At 47.6% G+C, this 21,777-nt stretch overlaps 2 protein-coding genes across 5 annotated transcripts in view; one reads left to right on the forward strand and one right to left on the reverse strand.

The window, feature by feature from the left end:
* SLC36A1 (solute carrier family 36 member 1) overlaps positions 1-9,983 on the forward strand; it is a 43,627-nt gene extending 33,644 nt beyond the window's left edge. For all 4 annotated transcript variants that reach the window (XM_014567259.2, XM_032477145.1, XM_032477146.1 and 1 more), the window contains one exon: positions 5,579-9,983. In XM_014567259.2, coding sequence (XP_014422745.1) covers positions 5,579-5,850 — 272 coding nt within the window. In that variant the 3' untranslated portion in view covers positions 5,851-9,983. The remainder of the gene's footprint in view (positions 1-5,578) is intronic.
* A 7,615-nt stretch (positions 9,984-17,598) lies between these two features.
* Positions 17,599-21,777, reverse strand: part of FAT2 (FAT atypical cadherin 2) — a 70,641-nt gene continuing 66,462 nt past the window's right edge. Inside the window, exons 23-24 of the mRNA XM_032477149.1 lie at positions 20,593-21,050; positions 17,599-19,538 (exon numbers count right to left, since the gene is read on the reverse strand). Of these exons, the coding sequence (XP_032333040.1) occupies positions 19,006-19,538; positions 20,593-21,050 (991 nt within the window). The 3' untranslated portion in view covers positions 17,599-19,005. The remainder of the gene's footprint in view (positions 19,539-20,592; positions 21,051-21,777) is intronic.

A 21,777-nucleotide genomic window follows, 5' to 3' on the forward strand; every position in this document is an offset into this window, starting at 1 on the left:
CGCAGACTGAGCAGCTCACCTTATGTCCAGAGTTTTGTGTAAAAGAAGCTGGAGCAGCTGGCTCCACCTGGGGGAGGCCAGAGGTGTAGAAAGAGTAGTTTCTTTGGATTCCTTGAGGCACTAACCTGTCCCTCAGAGATTTGTACTGATTCTCTGTGCCATTTGCCACATGAAACGATTTACTTCAGTTAAGTATGAGAATGGCACAAACCTATTGTTGAAGATGCAGTAACAATAAAACCATCTCAGTTAAGAAGCCTGTTTAGGCTGGAATGTAAAACATTCCAAGCAGCCATACACTTTCGAGCATGAAGCTTCCAAGTCCAAATAGTGGCTTCTCAACTCTTTTTGGTTTTTCAGGTGTCTCAGTCTTGCAACTACAAAGTAAAAGGACAGCAGCATTTGTTAGCTGCGCACTGTGCCCCCTTCCCCACCGCGGGAGCTGTCACAGGGCCTCAGCTGTAAGGGACCAAGGGGATCTGATCCCTACGCTTGCCTTCATGCCTAACTACGACTTTGAGCCTAATTTTTAGTTTCTACTAAAATATTGCTCGAAAAGAGAAAGTTAATATAAAAACATTTGAAGAACGTCTAGATCTGGAATAAGTGAAGAAGAAATTCCCAGTATCCCACTGACTTAAATTTTTTTTTTTTGCATTTTATCTTCTGTGTTAATTCTCATGGATGCTTTTTACAAATAGTTGCAATCATAGTATACACGTAACCTTGTCCTTCGCGTTTTATTTAAAAATCACATCATGAATATACATATCTTTTGTAAATATATTTGTGACCATGTGATATTCCATTTTATTAGGGGATCATATTTGCTAAACTACTCCTTTAATGATGGACATATAGGTTGCGTGGCTTTTGTATTTTTCTAAATTTATACTCCCATTAAATGAAATTATATGTTCTGTCCGAGACATTAATTTTAAAGGCAGATTTCTAGCCATTTAAGAGTCACACAGGTGGGCTATGCCAGCATTGATCTTAATAAACAGGAGAAAGCACTTCTGGACACAGGAGATGTAAGTGTTCAAGCCATTTCTGTCAGTGTGTGCTTGTTTTCTCTTAAGTGCTTTCTCTTCTCTTGTGCAGAAGTCAGCTCTTTCTGTTGCTGGTCTAAAACCACAGGCTCCAGAATCCCAGTCACTTCTGAACCTGGCCGTTGGCCTTGTGCTGTTTCAGCAGTTAAAAGGTCATATTTTCAGATCTCTTAGCCCAACGGGAAGATGTTTTGTAATACCATTGGAGCCTCTTGCCTAATCATGTGGTCTGGTTGTCCTCAGTACCCCCTTTCTGTACATGCCACAGCTAGGCTGCTGTGGAGGGCTGTGGAACTGCCTGAGAGGAGTCTGCTGTCTTTTTTGGGAGGTGCTTTTTTTTGTGGGGGAGTTGGGAGAGGGTGTTCCCAGTTGGCTGCTTCCTCAGATCTCTGCCCCCTTGAGTTTCTCTTCTAGAGGCCTTTAACTCATGAAATAAAGACATTTAGTGCTGGAAGAGGTTTTAGTTGCTCCCATACCTTTCCTAAGTACCCGAGTCCCACCTCTGGAACTATTAAAACTAGTTTGCCCCATTTTGCCTGGTGGCAAGCAGATATCTTGGCTATTGAGCCCTTGGTTTGGGTCCCTTTCTCTTCCTCTTCCCCTAGTGTATTAGCGGGAGGCTCACTCTTCCTGCCTTCTCCCCCCATTATCTTTCTCCAATGTCAGAGTTTAGGGTTCAGCTGTGTATCCGGTCCAGCTAGGACAGGAAGAGGGTCCTCCCTTTGCAGCCCTGTGGTCCTGGCTTTAAGAGAAAGGTTTTGCCCCTTAAAAAATATATCTATTAAGGACATTTGTGTTAAGCATACTTATCTTGTATGTCTGTTATAGAAAAAGGAAGTACAAGTTTTTAGATTGCTCTTGAAATGCCATGGTGAAATGGAACATCTCCTCCAATCTGAGAAAAGATTCTGATCACATCAGCTTCTGTTTCTGTTTTCACTTAATTCTTATCGGAGTGGAGACACATGTAACTTCACTGAACTCTTATCGTGAAGTGCCCATCTGTCCTCCAGGCCAATGTGAGAGAGGAAGAGGAGAGGACAGACTCTCAGAACCGGGAGGGGCCAGGCAGGCCTCCTCCTGGGGCTCATTGTCTGATAAAGGCCTCCATTCTCCTGAGTGAACTGAAGCATCCTAGGGACCAGGAGGAATAACTCACACTCCCTTTAACGATACAAAACCAGGTGGACGAGAAGCTATGTTTTTGGCCCAATCACATTTTCTAAGAGTAGAATCCCATCCCTCTGCTGTGCCCCTCTGGAACAGCACACGGTGCTTCCCAGTTGGCAGTGAGTTGAGGGACATATCCCAGGACATATTCTTAAGTGACTGAATCTGCATTGTGTTGTTCCTTAAAATTGCACAGTTGAGTCTGACTTGACCGATTGTCCAGTGTAATACAGTCACCTTAACGACACGGGTGAATGAACTGAGGCTTATCATGGGATCATCATTTTTCCCCTCGGATCACACTCAGCATACTACTGAGCAGAGACGGGTGATTCTGTTTGTTAATATTTATGAAACATTTGTTATGTGCATAGGACTCCAAGTTCTTTACGTCAATGATCCCATTTGACCATCCCCTTTGTAGCAGTAGGGGATATGAGTCTTAAAGAGGTTAAGTAACTGACTGGTCACTGGTGGAGCTGGGATTGAGTTCTAGGTTCTGAGTCCAGAGCCTGTATGTTTAATCACATTCCTGTACCAGCCTCTCCTGGGTGTGGGTCGGCTGGTCTGATGGCTGCCTCTCTGTTTCCACCCCACTACTCACTCAAATCAGAACATCTACGAGCCAGCACTATGTGGTTAAGCATTAGGCAAAGAGAGACCCAGACCCCAGAGAGGGCAAGTGTCTTATTCCAAGCCATACAGCAGATCATCTCTTATTGAGTGTTAGGTTATCTATGATGAGAACACCATTTTGTCATCAGCCTATAAACACTTACAGCTTTTCCCCAGATTCGACACTGAAGGTTTAACGGATATCACCAACTCTTTATTTAGAAATAGCTAAAGGCTGAAACAGACTATTTTTAACTTGCAAAGCAAGTTAAAAGCATATACTTTTTGTAGACTTTCTGAAGGCTTCTCAGCAGTCAGGTTGTTATTGCCATGATGGTTGAATACTAGGAGAAAGAAAGAGGAAGGACCGCCCCCAGGCTGTAAAACCCTGGACGGCAAAGGCAGATCTGAGACTCATTTTTTTCTGTATCCCCTTTTGTTATCAGGCTTCATAACCCTTGTTTGGTGTCCTTTACAAAGCAGAGAAGGATCAGGGCTGACTGTATACCCTATTCTCTACCAAACGATTGTGGTGCAGCCCTGGGAAAGCTAACCTGATACCTGCCTCCCCTAGTTCTTCACAGACAGAATCTTTCTGCTCATCAGCCAGATGCTGTGTCCTTCCTCCTCTGTGCATATAATTCTGTATTTTCTTCCTCATCAGGTTTCTGATGTGACTGTACCAGGGGCTGGAGGTCCTGGATTCTAGTCCCAGCTCTGTCACTTTCGGTCCTTTAACCTCTTCAGACCTCTCTTTCCATGGGGATGACAATAATGTTGTGGAATTATGTCCCCATGGAGCCGAGGCAAATTCAGCCCAGTGAGTGGACACTTCCCAGTGCCGTCCACTAGACAGTAGGTGTCCTGCCATGATGGAAGTGTTCTGGGTCTGTGCTGTCCAGGACAGTAGCCACTAGGCACAGGTGGCTGTTGAATCTTTGCAGTATGGCCAGTGTGAATGGGGAACTGAATTCATTTAAACTTGAATAGCTGGTGACTGTGGGCTTATCAGACAACACGGCTGCAGAGTAAGTGTGAGACAGGTGACAGGACTCCGCTAAACCTCGGTTCCCACATGCCTCCTTGTTACTGCGGGGAGTGGTATTCCAGTTTAAATTGTTCCTCTGTGCTACACAGTATAAATTTGTTGTTTATCTATTTTATATGTATTGGTTAGTATCTACAAATTTCGAACTCCCAGTTTATCCCTTCCCACTCTCTTCCCCCTCTGGCAACCATAAGTTTGTTTACTTCAATGAAAATATATTAAAGAGGAAAAAATTAAAATTAAAAAATTTTTAAAAAGAGTAAGTGTTTCTGTTAAATCCCGGCCTCTAAATGCAACCCGCTTCTTGGGTCTGGTGCTCAGCCAAAGAAGCAGCGATCAATTTAGACAGTCTGTCTGAAGGATAAAATCAGCTACATTGGATTAAGATGTTCTGGCCGCTCCCCAGCGTGGCGCCTTCCTCAGAGCAGTTTGACTACATTTTTGCTTTATGAAATGAAGTCAGAACAGAAACCCCTGTGTCCAGGGGTAAGTCTCTCGTGGGATCAGCAAGGTAATAGATGTGCCCTGGATTACTGTGTCAGTGCTCAGGATATCCAGGTGGAGCCCGGCAGTGGAGAAGACAATTCATCCAAATACATTTGCTTACTAATGAATTAATGATGCACTTTCCACAAGCGACACAATGTGCTCTGGTGATGACAGTGTTAACTGTATCCTGTGCCTCTTGTACACCAGGCCTTTTGTTGAGTGCCTTTCTAACCTCCTTTGACCATCATGACATCTCTGTGACATAGGGGCTTTAAGCATCCCCATTTTGCCAACAGGAAAACTGGGATAGCAGCCGTGTATCACTGAAGGCAAAGCCCGGGATCAAACACAAGTGCTTAATTCCAGAGCCCAATATCCTCAATAAAGTTGTGAAACATTGGCCTTCACCCCTCAGTGGAGAGCTGAGTTAGGTGGGAGCAGGGGGCACTAGAATAAGTGTGATCAGTGGAGCCTCCTCCTCTTGGTTTTAAACAGCACCGTCTGGCCAGCTGGACAGTGGTGCAGGCGTTGGTGTGCTGTGGAAGCCACTGGCATTTCCTCACGAAGCTTGCCATTCATGTTTATCATCAGTGCCATCTTCCTCACATACACCCAGGGCTGAGTTTCAGGTGGGAGCCACCAGCTTGTCCTACACAGGGACATGGTCATCGAGGTCAGCCTGCACACAGACCTGCTTCTTCTTTCCTTGTATGAAAACGCTCCTTGCAGTGGGATTTATGTGAGATCATTCCAGAAGAAGGAGGGGTTTCCTTCCCTATTTCATTTATTGCTAGTCAAATCAGAGAGGTTTGTGTTGGAGGTACCCTTAGCTGTAAGAAGATGAGCCATCGCTCAGAAAAGGTCTGCCTGCTTTTCTGCTCCACACTCGCTCTCGTTGGTAGGACCAGACTGCCCTGGAATGTATTTGATTCCTTTTCCTCAGGAAGATGGAAGTCAAGTACTGTAGTGGGAAAAGCTGGGAGATGTAGGTTCCAGTCCCAGTCCTTGCAATGAGAGCTGGGTCATGCCACATCTCCAAACATCTGTTTTCTCATCTGCGGAATGAGAGATTGGACTGGATGATGTCTAAGCTTCCTTGGAGCTCTGCATTCTGTAAGAAGGACACTGGCTAAATTTGCGAAATGGTGAGGAGGTCTCTTCCAGCTGTGGGCAGTCGTGAACAGGAATGTCCTCTCTCCCGCAGGCATCTTGGCCATCCTCATCCCCCGCCTGGACCTGGTCATCTCCCTGGTGGGCTCCGTGAGCAGCAGTGCCCTGGCCCTCATCATCCCGCCCCTCCTGGAGATCGCCACCTACTACTCAGAGGGCATGAGCCCCCTCACCATCATCAAGGACGCCCTGATCAGCATCCTGGGCTTCGTGGGCTTTGTGGTGGGGACGTGTGTGGCCATCTACGAGCTGATCCAGCCAAGCAACGCTCCCATCTTCATCAACTCCACCAGTGCCTTTGCATAGCGGGCTCGGTGCATTCCCTGCATCATCCCACGGCACCCTGTATGTTCCCCAGCACCTGGCCCCAGAGCCTCAGGTAGGGTCCAGGTTCTGGGGAAAGGCCAGGCTGCCATGCGGGAACCCCTCTACCTGGCACCAGGGTACCGTGGGCCAGGTAGGGTTGAGGGCAGCTGAAAGGGTGGACAGCAGCTCCGTGGGAGGTACCTCTTATGGCAGTGCCATCACTGTTTATTTGTACTTACTTTAACCCAGAACTTTTCAACTCTTTTCCCTGATTGTGCCTCCTCCCTTACTACCTGCCTCTCTCCTAACCCCTCAGCCAATTTATTCCTGTTGCACAGCTCACTTTATTTACAATTTTTCATGTCTCCAACTTCATGTTTTCCCCTTTCCTGGGCCAGGCCTACGTGAAGTAAGAGGGAATGCCCCTCTTTACAAAGCCGGGCCTATCTCTTATCTCTCTCCCAAATATTTTACCTCAGTATTCTCCTACTGATTCAAGTCTCCACCTAGTAATGGAGCCTACTTAGTAGTTTAAAACCAGCCCCCAAAGCTGGACTTTTTAGCCTTTGTTCTCTCTGGCTTGTTGTGACCCTGGACAATACCTTCTCTTCTCCAAATTCCTCATGTGGGTCACAATACTGTTTTCTTAGTAGCTCTAGCTCCTGGAAGACACCGTGTGCTGCCAAAATGGAAAATATTTACATCTTATTTAAAATTAGCTTCTGTTTTTAGACTCTGTCTCGAGATCTGGGGTTACTGTGAATTGTTCCTTTCTCAGTAAACCCTTCCTTAGCTTTTCCTGCTGAGAAGACCTTCCTCCAGGAGACGTCTGCTTAGGCCTTCAGCACCCTCTGCCGAGTACCCCAGGGGTTTTAATCAGGATCACCAATGTGCGGACCTCCGTGGGGAGCCACGGACTCTGCCTCCCCACAGACCAGCCTGGTTTCCTCCTGGGAAAACACGAGGGACACAGGAGATGCTGACACACGAGGCCGAGGGGAAGGATGGCCACATTGGGTGTGTTTCTCCCCACAGGAGACTTATGAAATGGTTGTTTTGTGCGTTCAGGCCTGTTTTCCCTGCCTCAGCCCTTGACACACAAACAGGATGGCTGCATCCGGTTGCCCTCATGCTGGGAAGACCTCCAGACTCCTGCCGTGGAGAAGATAAGGCCAGTGTGCATCCAACACTAAGAGTGTTGCTCGGTTGTTTACAATTCCTGGAGGGTGGGGTGGAAACAGTGCCCCGCCTCCGGCTGCCTCCAGGACCTGGATTTCTAAAGGAACCACTTGGTTGGGTGGGACTTCGGTCTCCTGTGTTCTGAACACTAATGGTGCCCTTATTCTTCCCTTCCCGCTCACCCCCCCTCCCCCCCCCCCCCGCTTGCCTCCCTGGGTATCAGAAAAGAAATAGCCTCAGGGCTGAGTCACCTCAAGGTCAGCCTTCAGGTTTGGGAACAAACTGCAGAGAAGGCAGAGGAAGGTGCATTGCCTTGGTTTGGGCTGCCTTTCCTCCCTTCGCGGTGTGAGAAGGATTGCAGAAGAGCATTCACTAATTCTCCATCTCTTGAGCGGTTTACGTGTCTGTGTGTGTAGGTGTTCATGCACATGTAACAGGGTCCTGCTGTCCTCCAGCCCTGCCACCAGGCTCTCACGTACCTGAAAGTCTGGGAGAGCAGCTCAACTTTATCGGGTTCTGTTTTTGTGTTTCACCAGAGCTCCTAAGGGCTGTGACCCACTCCTGTGGCCCCTGCTTTTTCTTTTTCTTCTGTTCCAAAGCCAGACTTTCTCATAGCAGTGACTCCTGAGCTATCTAATAATTTATTAACTTCAAAAGATGCAATCATTGCTGTCTTGGTTTCCCTTAGGAAAATGGTACTTTTCATCCACACTCTCCGCTCTTTGGTGGTCACTACTGGGTGCTTAAATGACCAGGGCTCTAACTGGAGGTTGCAGTGGCCTTGCCCTTTGAAGCCTCAGGCTTAGAAATTACTGAAGTGGGTTCAAGAACTGTCATCTCCTGTTTGTGAGCCCGGGCTCCAGTTGTCTCTCCACAGTGGTCAGCAGAGTTGTTTTCAGTGAGAAGGTGTGGGCCAGCAGAAGGGAGTCAGACATGTGTCCTGCCCACAGCATCCTCAGTGGAGCTTCTGTGCACTCAGGGAGCTGTTTGAAGCAGCCCTGTCCAGGCGGGTCGTGAGATCGGGACTGTGATGCTGGGAACTGAGGACTGGACAGCATAGTGTTGAGGTCCTCCAGCTCCAGGTCTGTTGCTTCAGAGCCTCTGCCCAGGGACCATCGTGTGTAGGAGAGACAGCTCTAGCTCTGGCACTGCGGGAAGACAGTTTGGCCTGGGCTTCACCCTGTTTGATCGCTTTTCTATGCTTTTGCTGCTTTAATAGCCGGATCACCTGTCTTCAGGAGACCCAGGCAAGGGGGACCCCATGGGGAACTTCCTGCGAGTGTGGTTGCACAGCGATTAGGTGTCAAGTAAAGGGTCAACCCTTGCTCCTCTGCTATTCATGGGCTTCTCAGCCAGGGAGCCCTCCCTGGTTTCTTTCCAGTGCTTGTTAGGGACCAGCTACCCCACCTCTCCCTGGGCCCTGCTCTGGTCCCTGGTGAAGAAGCCCCAGTGTATTCAGATGACTGATCAGGGAGCAGCAGAAGGCCTTTCAGGAGTGTGAGGCACATCTGCCAGACCAAAGGCCAACCGAGGAGTTTTCTGGCCCAGTACTGTTCGGCTCTGTGTCCATCTCCAGGCTCCCCAGGGCAACCCCAGATTCCCATCAGCCTGGAGATGGCTTCTCAGAGCCCCTTGTTCTCTCCTGCAAATACCACTGTTGGGACCAGGTTTCCAACTCCCTATAGGTGATATACCTCTCCTTAAATGCAGGTACTTGTTGGCCACAGCATGACCTGGCATCTTCTGTTTCATTCACCTAAAAGTTGTACGTTTCACAAGTGGCATTATTTATATTTATATTGTGCTGCTATCCAGCTGCTAGGAGCCCTTCATCTGCACAGAGCCTGGCTAGAGATATGTGACCATGTAGCGTGTCTTCACCTAGAACCTGCCACTTACACCCTCCTCCTCCATTGCTCACCTCTCCAGCCAGATTCACAGGCTGATGCTCACTGTTCCCTCTCTACCCCTGTGAAAGGTAAAATTTGCAGTTTTATCAGCTGTGTTAAAGTGATGATCCCACACAGGTACATTAGGAAAATCTTTTCTCCCTCCCTGTTCTCCTGTCTTGCTTTTCTCTTCTTAAATCTCTCCCTCCTGAAATATAGTATATCCTCTCTGTTTAACACTACATGTTTACCTCATGTTTTTTGAAAGTGGACAGTCTCAGTTTATGTCTGTTTACAGCTCCCTCTGTTCACCACTCACCCCAAGGGGATCTGTGTCAGCGGGCTGTATCTCGTGGCTGATTGGATGTTAGGGCGAGCCCCAGCTCGGCCCCGGTCAGAACGCAAGCTGCTTTTTCACAAATGAGACACAAAATGCAGGTGGCACGACTTGGTGATTCAGAGTCGGCTCCAGGTCTGCCTTAGAAGTAATGTTTCCAAAGGACATCACACATCTCTGAGACCATTCAGGGAAAAGGAGAGGGTATGGTTTGTCTTTGAAATAACGGTCAATACTTTTAGGCAATTGGTTCTGCTGGTTGCAAGGCTGTTTTCTCTGATATCAGCCTGTGGCATTTCTTCTCTATCCTTTGGGACGCTGTGTCCTTTCCTGGCCAGGGGACGTAAATGGTGCTGATATGAGGTTGCCAGAGTCACGGTGGGGGAGTGAGGTGGAGGGTACCTATTGTAAGCCGTGTTCTTTTGTTTCAGTCAAAGTAATGCTGCGGAAGCTATTTTGTCTTACTGAACGGTAAAATTATGTGACTATTGTAAAATATGTCAGTGGATGTGTGAGTAAGAGGAATATGAAAAACTCCTGTCCAGCAGGTCTTGATAACCAGACAGTCCTGTGTATGCTCTGTGTCTCCATAGATGTGTGTTTCCCACATGGTACAGTGCAGAGATGTGGGCTTTGCAGGAGCTTGTAGAAGATCTTGTTTGGGATTCTGCACATGGATCATGTGTTAAATTTTTCCTTAATAAATGAATTTTATTTTTTATTTTCGAGAGGTTGAAGTCTGCGTCTTTGTTTTTACTTTTTTTTTTTTAATGTCACTCCAATCCCTTTATTAGATTTTAGGTCAAAATGTTTCAAGTTTATGTCCCAGAGCTCATCCAGAAGAATAGTGCAAACAGTAGAACCATCCGTGGAATTGAGAGTCCCCAAGAAGGGAGCCAGGTAGTTATTTTTATGTTAGAGAATCCTGCCCTTCTGAAGTCTGCTCCTGCTTCTCTTGAAAACTTGAGTAGGAATCCTCAGCCCCCTCTGTGGGTATTGCATGACCTCACAGGACAGGTGTGATGGTTAGTTTTAAGGGTCAGCGTGGCTGGGCGATTGTACTGAGCAACCCAGTTATTCAGTCCAACGTTAACTGAGGTGTTGCTGTGAAGGCATTTTGTAGATGTGGTTAATGTTAACAGTCAGTTGCCTTTAAATAAAAAGAAAGTGCTCAAAATGCGGGTGGACTTCATCCAGTCAGCTGAAGGGCCTTTAGAACATAACTCAGGTTTCACTGAAGAAGAAGAAATTCTGCCTCAAGACTGTAGCATCAGCTTCTGCCCGAGTGTTTCCAGCTACGTGTCAGCCCCCACCGCACCACATAAGTCCTTGAAACCTCTCCCCTGCCCTCCCCATACATGTATGTACGAGTATCTCCATCTTACTGGTTCTGTTTCTCTGAAGAACTCTGACTGATAGAACAGGCAACACCCAACTTTCTTGAAGTGGGGAGACTGATTTCAGGACAGTGCAAGAGATGACTCCCCTTCCCTTTTTGTCACATGTAGGAGGAAAAACAAGGCCGCCTGAGCTGTCCCCGAGATGATATGAAAACTAATCTCTGTTGGCTACTAGATTAGACTTGTCTAAAAGCTGAGCCCTCAAGAAACACAGGTGAAGCATAACAATTTACTGAGAGAGGAAGGTTGGGAAAGTAATACGACTATTTCAGTGATCAGTGTTACTACTGGAACCTGAAACTGGGAGGAGGGGATGTCAAAGGGATTCAATGACTGTTCCAGGACACCAACCAGCAAGGGACAGTGTTGGGATACACATGCAAGCCTTGTGATTGCAGAACCCAAGTGCTTTCCTAGGCACTTGTTACAGCCTCGGGAGGGAGGGCCACCCTCAGGGACTGTTGAGAGGGTTAGAGAGACAGTTATAAAGCACCCGGCATGAAGGGTTTATGAGGCATTTTATGAAATATTAGCTGAATTAAAGAAAACCAAGATTTGGAGAGAAGCAGCTTTACTTGCTCTCTTTGATGATACGTTCATTCATTCCAATCTTGTCTTGCTCACTTGCTTTGGGCAGAGCATTCAATCCCTTCTTAACTGTTCACCTCTTGGCGTTTTTATTCCTGCTCCTGTCCATACCTGTGGCTGTAGCCTCTCCTTCCAGGTAACCAAGGCCCTCAAGTTAGGCCCACTGCACTTGCACAGGCAGAAACTGAGTGACAGTGAATTGAATTTGGACCCTAAATCTAGGGCTCTTTGCTAGGCAGGCTGGCTTCCTCAGACCCAGACCACTGCAGATGCGGGCCAAGAAACTGTGTGTCTTCCACTGATGCCCTTTTTTAGACCCTTGGCCATTGGTCTCGACCTCTTTTTGAAAAAAAATGGGGTATATTTTACATATGCTGAAAGTCACCTGTTTCTAGATGCACAATTTGATGAGTTTCGGCAAATGCATGCAAGTCATCTGACCACCATTTCCAATCAAGATATGAAATGTTTCATTTACTCCCAAAAGGTCCCCTGTGCCTCTCTGCAGTCAGTCGCATCCCCACACCACTCGGCCCTTGGAAACAGCTGATCTGATTTTTCTGTCTCTAGTTCTGCCTTTTCTAGAACGTCATATAAATGGAACATTAAATATGGTCCTTTCTGGCTTCTTTCACTTTACATAATGCTTTTAATACTCATCCATGTTGTGACATGTATCAGGAGTTTGTTTCTTTTTATTGCAGAATAATATTCCATTGTATGGCTGAACCATAATTTGTTTATTCATTCACTAGTTGTTGGATGTTTGGGTTGCTTTCCAGTCTTTGGTATTATGAATATAGCTTCTGTAAATATTCATGTACAAATCTTTGTGTAGACATATGTACTTACTACTCTTTGGCAAATACCTTGGAGCGGAATTGTGAGGTTGTATGATTAAGTGTATACTAACTTTATGGGATACTGGACATTTGTTTTCTAAAGTGGCTGTACCATTTAGGATTCTTACCAACAGTTTATAAAAGTTCCATTTGCTCCACACCCTCACCAACACTTGATACTGTGGTCTTTTCAGTTTTACCCATCTTAATGGATGTGTAGTGGTACCTCATTGTGATTTTAATTTGCATTGCCTAATGATTAGTGATGTTCTGCATCTGTTCCTGGGCTTATTTGCCATTGGTCTATCTTCTTTAGTGAAGTATTTGTTCAAATAATTTTCCTCTTTTTAAAATTTGGTCTTTAAAAATTTAAGCTTTTTATTTTGAAGTAATTATAGATTTACAGGGAGGTGCGAAGAAATGTCTAGGGAGGATCAGTGCACCCTTCACTTGGTCTCCCCCAGTGTTGATGGCTTGCATAACTATGGTACATGATAGAGCCAGGAAATTGACATTGGCACAATCCATAGTGCTCATTCATGTTTCTCCAGTTATGTGCACTTCATATGTGTGTTTTTATGTGCAGCTCTAAGCAGGTTTATCATGTGTGGCTTCCACCACCATAATCAAGATGCTTAACTGTACCAACACCAGCAGGACTCCTTCATGCAACCCCTTTATAGACACACCTACACCCTGTACTACCCCTGACCCCAGTCGTATCCCCTGGCAAGCACTAATCTGTTTATTCTCCATCTCTATCATTATGTTACTTCTCAATTGTTCTGTAAGTGGAATTATGCACTATATAGCCTTGTGTAGTTTGGCTTCTTTCACTCAGTATAATTTCCTTGAGGTTCATCCAAGTTGTTGCATGTGTAATTTGTTTGTTCCTTCTCATTGCTGAGTAGTATTCCATGGTGTGGATATGTCACAGTTTGCTTATCCATTCACCTGCTGAAGGAAATCTGCATAGCTTCCAGGTCTGGCTAGTGCAAATAAAGCTGCTGTGGATATTCATGTACAGGTTTCTGCATGAAAATAAGTTTTTATTTCTCTGGGATTAATGTCCAGGAGTGCAATTTCTGGGTTACATGGCAAGTTCATTTTTAGTTTTAAGAGGAATTTCCAAACTGTTTTCCAGGATGGCTGTACCATTTTACATTTCCGTCAGGAATGTGTAAATTATGCAGTGTCTTTGCATTCCTGTCCGCATTTGATGGTGGTGTTATTTTTTATTTTAACTGCTTATCAGATCTTGTAAATGTTTTGTTAGATTTATACCTAAGTATTTAATTTTCTTTGGAGAAATTATAAGTGGTAATGTGTTTTTTATTTTGGTTTCCACATGTTCATTGGTAGTATATAGAGATGAAATTGATTTTTGAGTGTTAGTCTTGTATCTTATGACATTTCTGCACTCAGTAGTTCAATGAGTTTCTGGTTGAAATTCTTGGAATTTTCTCTGTAGACAGGCACATTGTCTGCAATTAGAGGTAACTGTACTTTTCTTTTTCCAATCTGTAATATCCCTGTTTTGCAAACTGAGGCATACAAAATTAAATGACTTGCCCAAGATCACACATTTTCTAGATGGTGGAGCCAGGTGTGTCTGAGTCCAGACCTCATGTCTTTGCCCCTAGGATCCACATCCCTTTTACCTGATTCTGTCATCCCTCCCCTCACATCCCTCAGTGGACACAGTACATCTCCATGCCCTGGTCTGGGTCACCTGCCTCCTCTTTCATTCTGACCCCAGGCTGCTTTCCCGACCCTGTGCTCCACAGTCCCTCCCCTCCCACCCATTAGGACCACCCACCATTGCCCAAATACTTAGGACCTTCAGGCCCTCCCTTTGGGCTTTTCTCTTAGCCCAGCTGGCCCTTCTCCCTGTGCTCAATCTGAAGCTCCACTCTAAGGCCCAGCTCGGATGGCTGCTCCTCTCGAGAACCTTCCCTGGCCACTTGTGTCAGAATTGATGGCTTCCTTGTCAGCAATGCCAGCTTCTTGGGTTAGCCTCCTCCCTAGTGATGCAGGAGAGATGTGACCACTTGGCCACTTTCCCTATATCATGCATTGTTTGTGGCGTTGATTAAATCAGGCTTGAGCTCCCAGTGCCTATCCGTGGGGCTAATCCTGTACCTGGAATGGGTTGGTTACTAAATTCAGTGTCATCTCCTTCAGTAGAGAATGGTGTCCTGGCCTGGGAGGAGTTGACATCACTATATTTGAGTTTCATATCAACCTAACCAAACACTTTCCTTGGCTGGACCCTGTAGGGCTGTTGAGGCATCATGAAAAAATTCTAAAGGCTTATCTTTCCCCAGCCTGGTCCCTGAGAATGTTCCTGCTCTTCACAGAGTGCCACTGCTTGCGCCTCTCCTTAGGTCGGGCTCGCTGAGTCGCCAAGGACTTCCAGAGCCCGTCTGCAGGTGCTGCGGTGTGGGCTGCTGTTCAGCACCGGTGCCCGGTGCCCGCGCAGGATGGTGTTTCCCCTACTCATCGTGTGGAGCCAGGATTGTGGGTCAGCCGCTCTACACGGAGCTAGTGTGGGCCCCAGGCAAGTCATCCCATATCGCAAAACTTTACATATTGTATCTTTTTTCCCCTTTATCTTTTAGAATCTCCATAATCTTCAGTCCAGAAGAGAGTGGTTTGGCTCTGTCTGTCCTTCCACCCCCAGATACTCAATTTCTGAGACTCTAGCTATGGCTCTAGTTTTCTCCCTGGGACCTCACGTGTGTCCCTCTAGAGCACTGCTCTGATTCCTGAAAGATCTGACTACCTCCTCTGTAAGACCTTGAAAACCTCATGTGATGGCGCAGTAGTGCTGGCCACCTATCTGAGGAGCGATCTCACCATTCCTTTGCTTTTGGTCCTGGTGGGTTCCAGCTGCCCTTCAGCACAGGATGTGGTTGTAAGTCTTCACCCTGCCAACCACTTCCTGGCTGCCCTCCTCTAGCAATGCCCAAGGTTTCTGTGTTGCTTTTAGATCCAGGCCCAGAACTGGATGCAGGATTACAAGGAGGGCCTGGAGTTGAGCCCTGGGGCTGAGTAGACTCCACCTCCCAAAATCCAGGCGTTCCAGCTGTTAATACCACTTAGAATGACAGTCGCATTCCTGGCCTCTGAACTCAGTTGGATCATTAGATTAAGGCCTCTCCATCCTGCTTCCTTCTGTTCCTCAATCCTCTGATGTCCTGTTTTTATCATTGGTTTCATGAACCCAAATATAAGGCATAGATCTAGAGTCAGGCAGCCCTAGATTGAATCCTGACCCTGTCACTGATGAACTGAGAAACTTCACTTTATGTCACTTCCGTAAGTTACAAGCCACTTAATTCCGGTGTGCCTCTGTTCCTCCATCTGTAAAACAGAGATGACAGTACTTATATCATGGGTTTTTTATGAGGACTGAATGAGATAAGGCATGCCAAGTGCTCGCCCAGCACCTGTCCTGTAGCAAGTGCCAGTAAGAGGAGGTGGAGAGGATGGTCATGGTGAACTGTGAAAACATCCAGTGTTTTTACCTGGGTCAAGACAGGAGACCTGGGTCTCTGCCTTTCTCTGCCACTTTTATGCTGTGTCAGACTCAAGACATTTGGAACCAGAACCTCAGTGGCTTGAGATGGAAGGATTTCCCTGAAAACATCCCTGTCGTCTGTGGCTCTGCTTCTTGATCCCAGAGAGCCCTCTGGTGACTGATCCATGACAGTGCAGGCTCAGAAGGACAAAGGAAAGGAGAGGCCTGGTCTGGAGAGAGGTGGGCTGGTTGGAGAGAGGCTCCTTCATCCAGGATGAGAGCAGGTGGTATTGTAGGGAGACCCCTAGCCTTGTGTCAGACCTGAATGTGGGTCTCACCCCTGTGAAGTTCTGGTTCAGGCAAACCCCTTCTGCTCTGTGGGCGTCAGAGTGAGGAGCATCGGGAACAAAGATGGACCAGATCCGTGTTTCCCAAAGATGATTTAGGGGGCCCTGGACAGTCATTTTGAAATCCAGAATGTTTATGTATTTACCTTTGTGCTAGAAAAGAATGTAACTTCAAGATCCTTTAGTTTATGGAGATTATCATTTTAAGGTGAATAAAATATTTTTAAAAATTTAAATACACTAAAAGAAAAATATTAAGTAAACAATAGTACAGCTGTCATTCTGTCAGGGTGAAAATCATAAAAGTGGTAAGCCAAACAACAGAAATTTGGGCAACACTGGGCTAGATGGTTTGTGATTTCCTGCATTGTTTCCTAGCATAATGGTCACCGTTTATTGTTTATGCTGCTGTAAGCTCTTTGAACTTATCCCTCAGAATGGTATTATGAGGTAGCCATTACTTACTCTTGTCATTTTACTGAACAGCAAGAGGCCCTGTCATACCTGCCTGAGGCCACGTTAGTGCGTGGCAGAGCGGGTTTGGAACTAAGCCCGTCTGACCCCAGGGCCACGGTCTGCTGTGGTGCCTCACGTGGGTGTGCCTTCACTGCCTACCTGCATTGGGAGCCTGATGGCAGGGACTGGACTGTTTCATCTCGGTGTTGTACCCGCAGGACCTGCATGGGCCAGGTGACGTTCACATGCAGCTAGGCCTCAGGGCAAGCTGTGGAGCAGCAACCACAGGCTGACTCTGGGCGTCGAGGGCTGGCTCCCCAAGATGTGTGATATTAAGTCCCCTCTCCCTGACCAGTGTGATGTGCAAAGGGTGTGAGCTGGGGGTCAGCAGTCCTGATGTCTTGTCCTGGGCCTTTCACTAACCTGCTGCTTAGCAGACTTGTTCACTAACTACAGACAATTGTACTGGAATTAGAGAATCCTGGGCCAGCCCCAGAGGTTCTGATTTTGTATGTCAGGGGTAGGTCTCAGCGATCTTTTTTTTTTTTAATTGAAGTATAGTTGTTTTACAATGTTGTGTTAGTTTCTGGTGTACAGCATAGTGATCCAATTATACATCCATATATATATACATACACACACATATATATTTTTTCATTGTAGGTTATTACAAGATATTGAATGTAGTTCCCTGCACTATACATTAGGACCTTGTTGTTCATCTATTTTATATATAGTAGTTTGTATCTGCTAATCCCAAACTCCTAATTTATTCCTCTCCCCCTCTCCCCTTTAGTAGCCATAAGTTTATTTTCTCTGTCTGTGGGTCTCTTTCTGTTTTATAAATAAGTTCATTTGTATAATTTTTTTTAAGATTCCAAATATAAGTGATATATGATATTTGTTTTTCTCTTTCTTAGTTCACTTAGTATGATAATATCTAGGTCCATCCATGTTGCTGCAAATGGCATTATTTCATTCTTTTTCGTGGCTGAGTAGTATTCCATTCCTCTGTGTGTAACACACACACAAAACACATCTTCCGTATTTTAGCCATTTTGTGAGGTGTGTGAAGTTTGGGGCTTAATGATCTCTAGGGTCCCTTCCAGCTCCCAAATTCCATGGACCTCAGATTGGAAGGGCCCTTCCCCTGACCCAACCCTAAAGAGCCTAAGTAACACAGAAGATAACAGTAAAAAAATTATTTTATTGTTAAAAAAAACAACAACAAATGACCGATGACACCAGGCATGCCATCACTCACACTCACTGTCACTCACAGCCGTGAACCATTCACACCAATGCCCTCACCCACATAGCCCCCTCTCACTGTAAGCAGCAGCCCTATGGGTAAGAGTCTCTGTTGCTCTTCTTTTTGACTTCAGTCTCCAGAAACAACACACATGAAAAGGCAGTGGACCAGAGAGAGGGATCAGCAGGGGAGGGAATGGCAAGGCCACCAGAAGTCTCTGGTCCCTGCCACTCCTGGCTACATACATCCTGCACATGTGTACACATGTCCTATACATGGGCGCCCACACGTGCAGACACGTGCCCACATTGACCCTCCATGCATAGGGTTGAGTCGTTGCAGGTAACACTTAAATTGGCAAGCATCTGAGATGGAGGGGCAGGAAAGAACACTCCTCGTGTCTGGCTCCCTGCTTCCACCCTTCTCTGCGTGGGAGCTCTGATTTCCTTGTGTCTAGGGAAGAAAAATCCCTTTGGGACAACTCATCCAGACAGCAAGTTTGAAAAGTGCCTAAACTTTTTTTTAATGAAGAATGATGGCCTTCCTGCCTTTGGCCCAAAGTGCTTGAGAAACTTGGGCTGAAGAACCCAGAGTTCCATGAGGTCTAAATTCTTTAATAAAGACGGTTCAGGGCTGCACAGATCCTGGCAGGCCCTGGCTGGTGCAAAGTCACATGACTTAAAGAGGCGAAGCAAGGTGCTTGGAATTAGATTAGAGGAGTGGGACCTCCAGGAGACTGAGGCCAGGTGATGCTCCCCGGGACCCCTTGTCGCCAATGCCTAGCACAGTGCCTGACACAGAGCCGACTCTGCAGTGAGCATGTGAGTAAGGCAGGGTGCTCAGGCTATGTGTGGTACCCGCTCGCCTGCTGCTCACCTCTCAGCCCCTAAGAGGACACCTTGTTGCCCTCCAGGGTTGGTGACCCAGCACCTTGGTGGTTGCTTGCGAGGCACGAGCCCACCTTGGCCTCCTGAGTGCAGCTGTGACCTGTGGGACAGGATCGGCCCAGTAGTTCATGTCCTGCCTCCTGGGGGACCACTGGTGAGACATGCTGCCTCTTACCCATCCCAGGAGTCAGTTTTTCCTGGGTTTCCAGGATAATGGCTCTGCACACCCCATTTCTGCTGGTGGCCCTAGTGCTGTTTCTGGAGCTCTGGCCTCAGCTTCCCTCCATCCTCAGGGACTAGCTGGGAGTCTGGAAGAGCACATTTCAAGGTCCGGCAGCCTGGTCTGGGTATGGGGGCTTACCTCCTCCATTCCCAGCCATGCTCAACTCACTCCCTTCAAGACAGAGGAAGATACCAAGTCCTCGGCCTCCCGCCTGCCTTCCATCTGAGGACAGCTAGAACATGACCTCCTCACAGCTCCCATAATCACTCTCCACCATGTCAGAGCCCTCATAGTTGGGGGGGGCCCGGGGCTGGCCCCGGCCTGTGGGATGCCCACCCCCCATCTCGCACTCGGCGTAGGAGGGCCCAGCCCGGCTGAGGCGCATGCTCACCCCCTTGTAGCCCCCCTCTGCCAGGCAGGGCCCTCCCCCTCCCTGCTGGAACTGCGAGTGGTAGTAGCTGATGGCTGTGTACTCGTTGAGACAGGGGGCCAGCAGGTGCTCCCGGGGACTTGGGGGCCGTGGGGGGATCAGATCTTCCAGGTTCTGGTTGCTGTAACGGGGTGGGAGGGGTGCTCGCTTGTTTTCCAGCTCCAGCGGGAAGGGGAAGCCGCCATAGAGGCCAGTGGGGTCCGGCATCACAGCTGGGGTCTGGTGGTGGTGAGGCGATGGTGGCCGAGGGCCAGGGTTCACTTCGGAGTGGGGATATTCCCAGCGTTCCCTCCTGGAGTAGGAAGGGGGCCAGACCGTGGCTCCACCTGGGTACACTGGAAGGGAACAGAAAGATGGGGTGAGCTCTGAGTTTCCCTGGGGAAGGTTCCAGCTGGCCTTAGAGCTGCTCTGCATGACTTAGCACGTGGTAGACATGGGCCAAAGAGGGGGTGGGTGTGTGGCCCACCTATGTGCGTTGTCCCTGGCAGCTTAGATTCATATCTAGAATCCAGTGGGGCCAAGTTCAAACCAGAGGTTTAACTCAAAGCCAGCCCATCTTGCAAATCTGTGCCATGGGTCCAAGGGTCAGTGAATAAGGTAAGAATCGGAATGGCTCCATGCAGCCCACCCCTACTCCTGGAGACTGCAACTCCATCCCAAGACCTACTGGTGAGTTTTGTGTCCTCAATTGAAGGAAACGGACACACATTTTGGACTAGGAGGTGTGATGGCATCTATCGCTGAGGGTAATTAAACGAGCTGTGACTTGGAAGATTGGAGGTCAGGCATCCTTGCTCCTAGCTCTGTCCCTACTACAGAATAGTTGGATGAGTAAGAACATCTTTGTGGGCCCCAGTTATCCTAATGGCAGAAAGTTAGTGAAAATACCTGCTTTAACTATTAGTGAACAAGCCAGAAAATATACAAATTCACCTCCTTTTGAGCCAAAGATGAGAGGGGAGTGAAGGCCCTGTGGGCCAGCCAGGTCTGGCCCAAGGCTGCCGTACCTCCAGACTGCGCAACCAGAAACTTGGACTACTGCCCCTCTTTCCCTTTCCAGAAAAGCACAAATACACAGAAGCCCCTCTTTCACCCCAGAGATCCTAGCCACCCCTACCTAGGGTCTACAAGTTTCTTCCATGCACATCAATCCTTTAGAGGAGTGGGTTATGGTGCAGCAGAATGAGACACAGACTCTGAGTCCAGAGGCCTGGGGTCTGGTCCAGCCCACTAGTGTGCCGCGACCTTGAACACATTCCCTTCCTATCCCATCCCTAAGGGGTTGGACTGGATTGTGGCCAACACCCTGGTGCCTCCAATAATGGAGTGTTTCGGTCCACTGCCCCCTTATGTCAACCCCAGAGGCCAAAGACCTGTGTCTATACTGACCCATCTCCTCGCCTGACCAGGTCCTCTTAATGATGGCCTCATTGTCAGAGTGGGAAGTAACCACAGCTGGTGGGAGTCTGGGAGGCACGCTGCAGACCACTGGCCGTTGCTTAGAGCTGGGTCCGAAAGTGACAAGTTCATTTGGAGCTGGGGTCTTGCTGGGCTCCAGTTGGTTCAGGTTGTTGCAGGAGCTGGTGCTCAGGGGGTTGAGCTCAATGGCAGGCATGGCTTGGGTGTCAACACCAATGCTCCTGGCCAGGAGGTCTGGGTCCTCCATGGCCACGGGTTTGTGGGACTTGCAACGGCGGCAGTAGAAGAGAAGCCCAGCGGAGCTTACAGTGATGACCAGTAGGGCCACTATGATGATCAGAATCTCCAGCTGCCCCCAGTCCCCCCTTTTGATCTCAGGGGTGACGAGGCAGTGTCCTTCTGAGCAGCCCCTTGCCTCCATTTCACACCTGCAGAGACAGAGAAGTACTCAGAGGGTGGAGTCACTATATTGCCCTTTCCATGTCCTCTCATACAAAGATTGATGGGATGGAGACCCCTGCACTCAAGCCCACCTCTCTAATTTTCCACAAAGAAAAAAGGTAATTATCACATGTATCAACCTGTCAACTTCAGTTTCACATCAACTTTCCATCCTCTCCCAGTGAGGTATGTGACTCAGCTATAGTTTCATTGAGGACCATTTGAATCTAGGCTTTGGGCATTTCCATCAATTTCCACCATGAGATTTAGGCCTTGGATACACTGCCCACCACTGAGGTCAGATTCCAGTTATATACTACAGTAGAGGCAGCCAGCATATCCATCTGTCCTCCGGATCAGGCTCCCAGACACAAGTCAGCACTCACCCAGCAATGACACCCTGGCACAAGTGTTACCCGCTGTTTTTCCTGAGGTGGCAGGAACCCAACATAGGCCTACACAGACCTTAAACTGGACAGCTTTCTCAGAGCAAGCACCCAGAACCATATGACCTCTCAGGTCACCATCAGCTTGGCTTTCCGTAGTGTGAGGCTCCTAGGAGACTCCTGTGGCCAGCTTTACACACTTTTAAGGGGTATTGGGGAAAGGCTCCCTCCATCCCACATGAGTCCCAGTGCCTAAAATTTCACCACTGACAGCTTGTCCTTTTGGGTTCAGTGTTGGCCTCCCCAGGTTCCCCTTTTAAAATGCAAA

This window comes from Camelus ferus, chromosome 3 (genome assembly GCF_009834535.1).
Source record: "Camelus ferus isolate YT-003-E chromosome 3, BCGSAC_Cfer_1.0, whole genome shotgun sequence".
NCBI classification, from domain to species: domain Eukaryota; kingdom Metazoa; phylum Chordata; class Mammalia; order Artiodactyla; family Camelidae; genus Camelus; species Camelus ferus.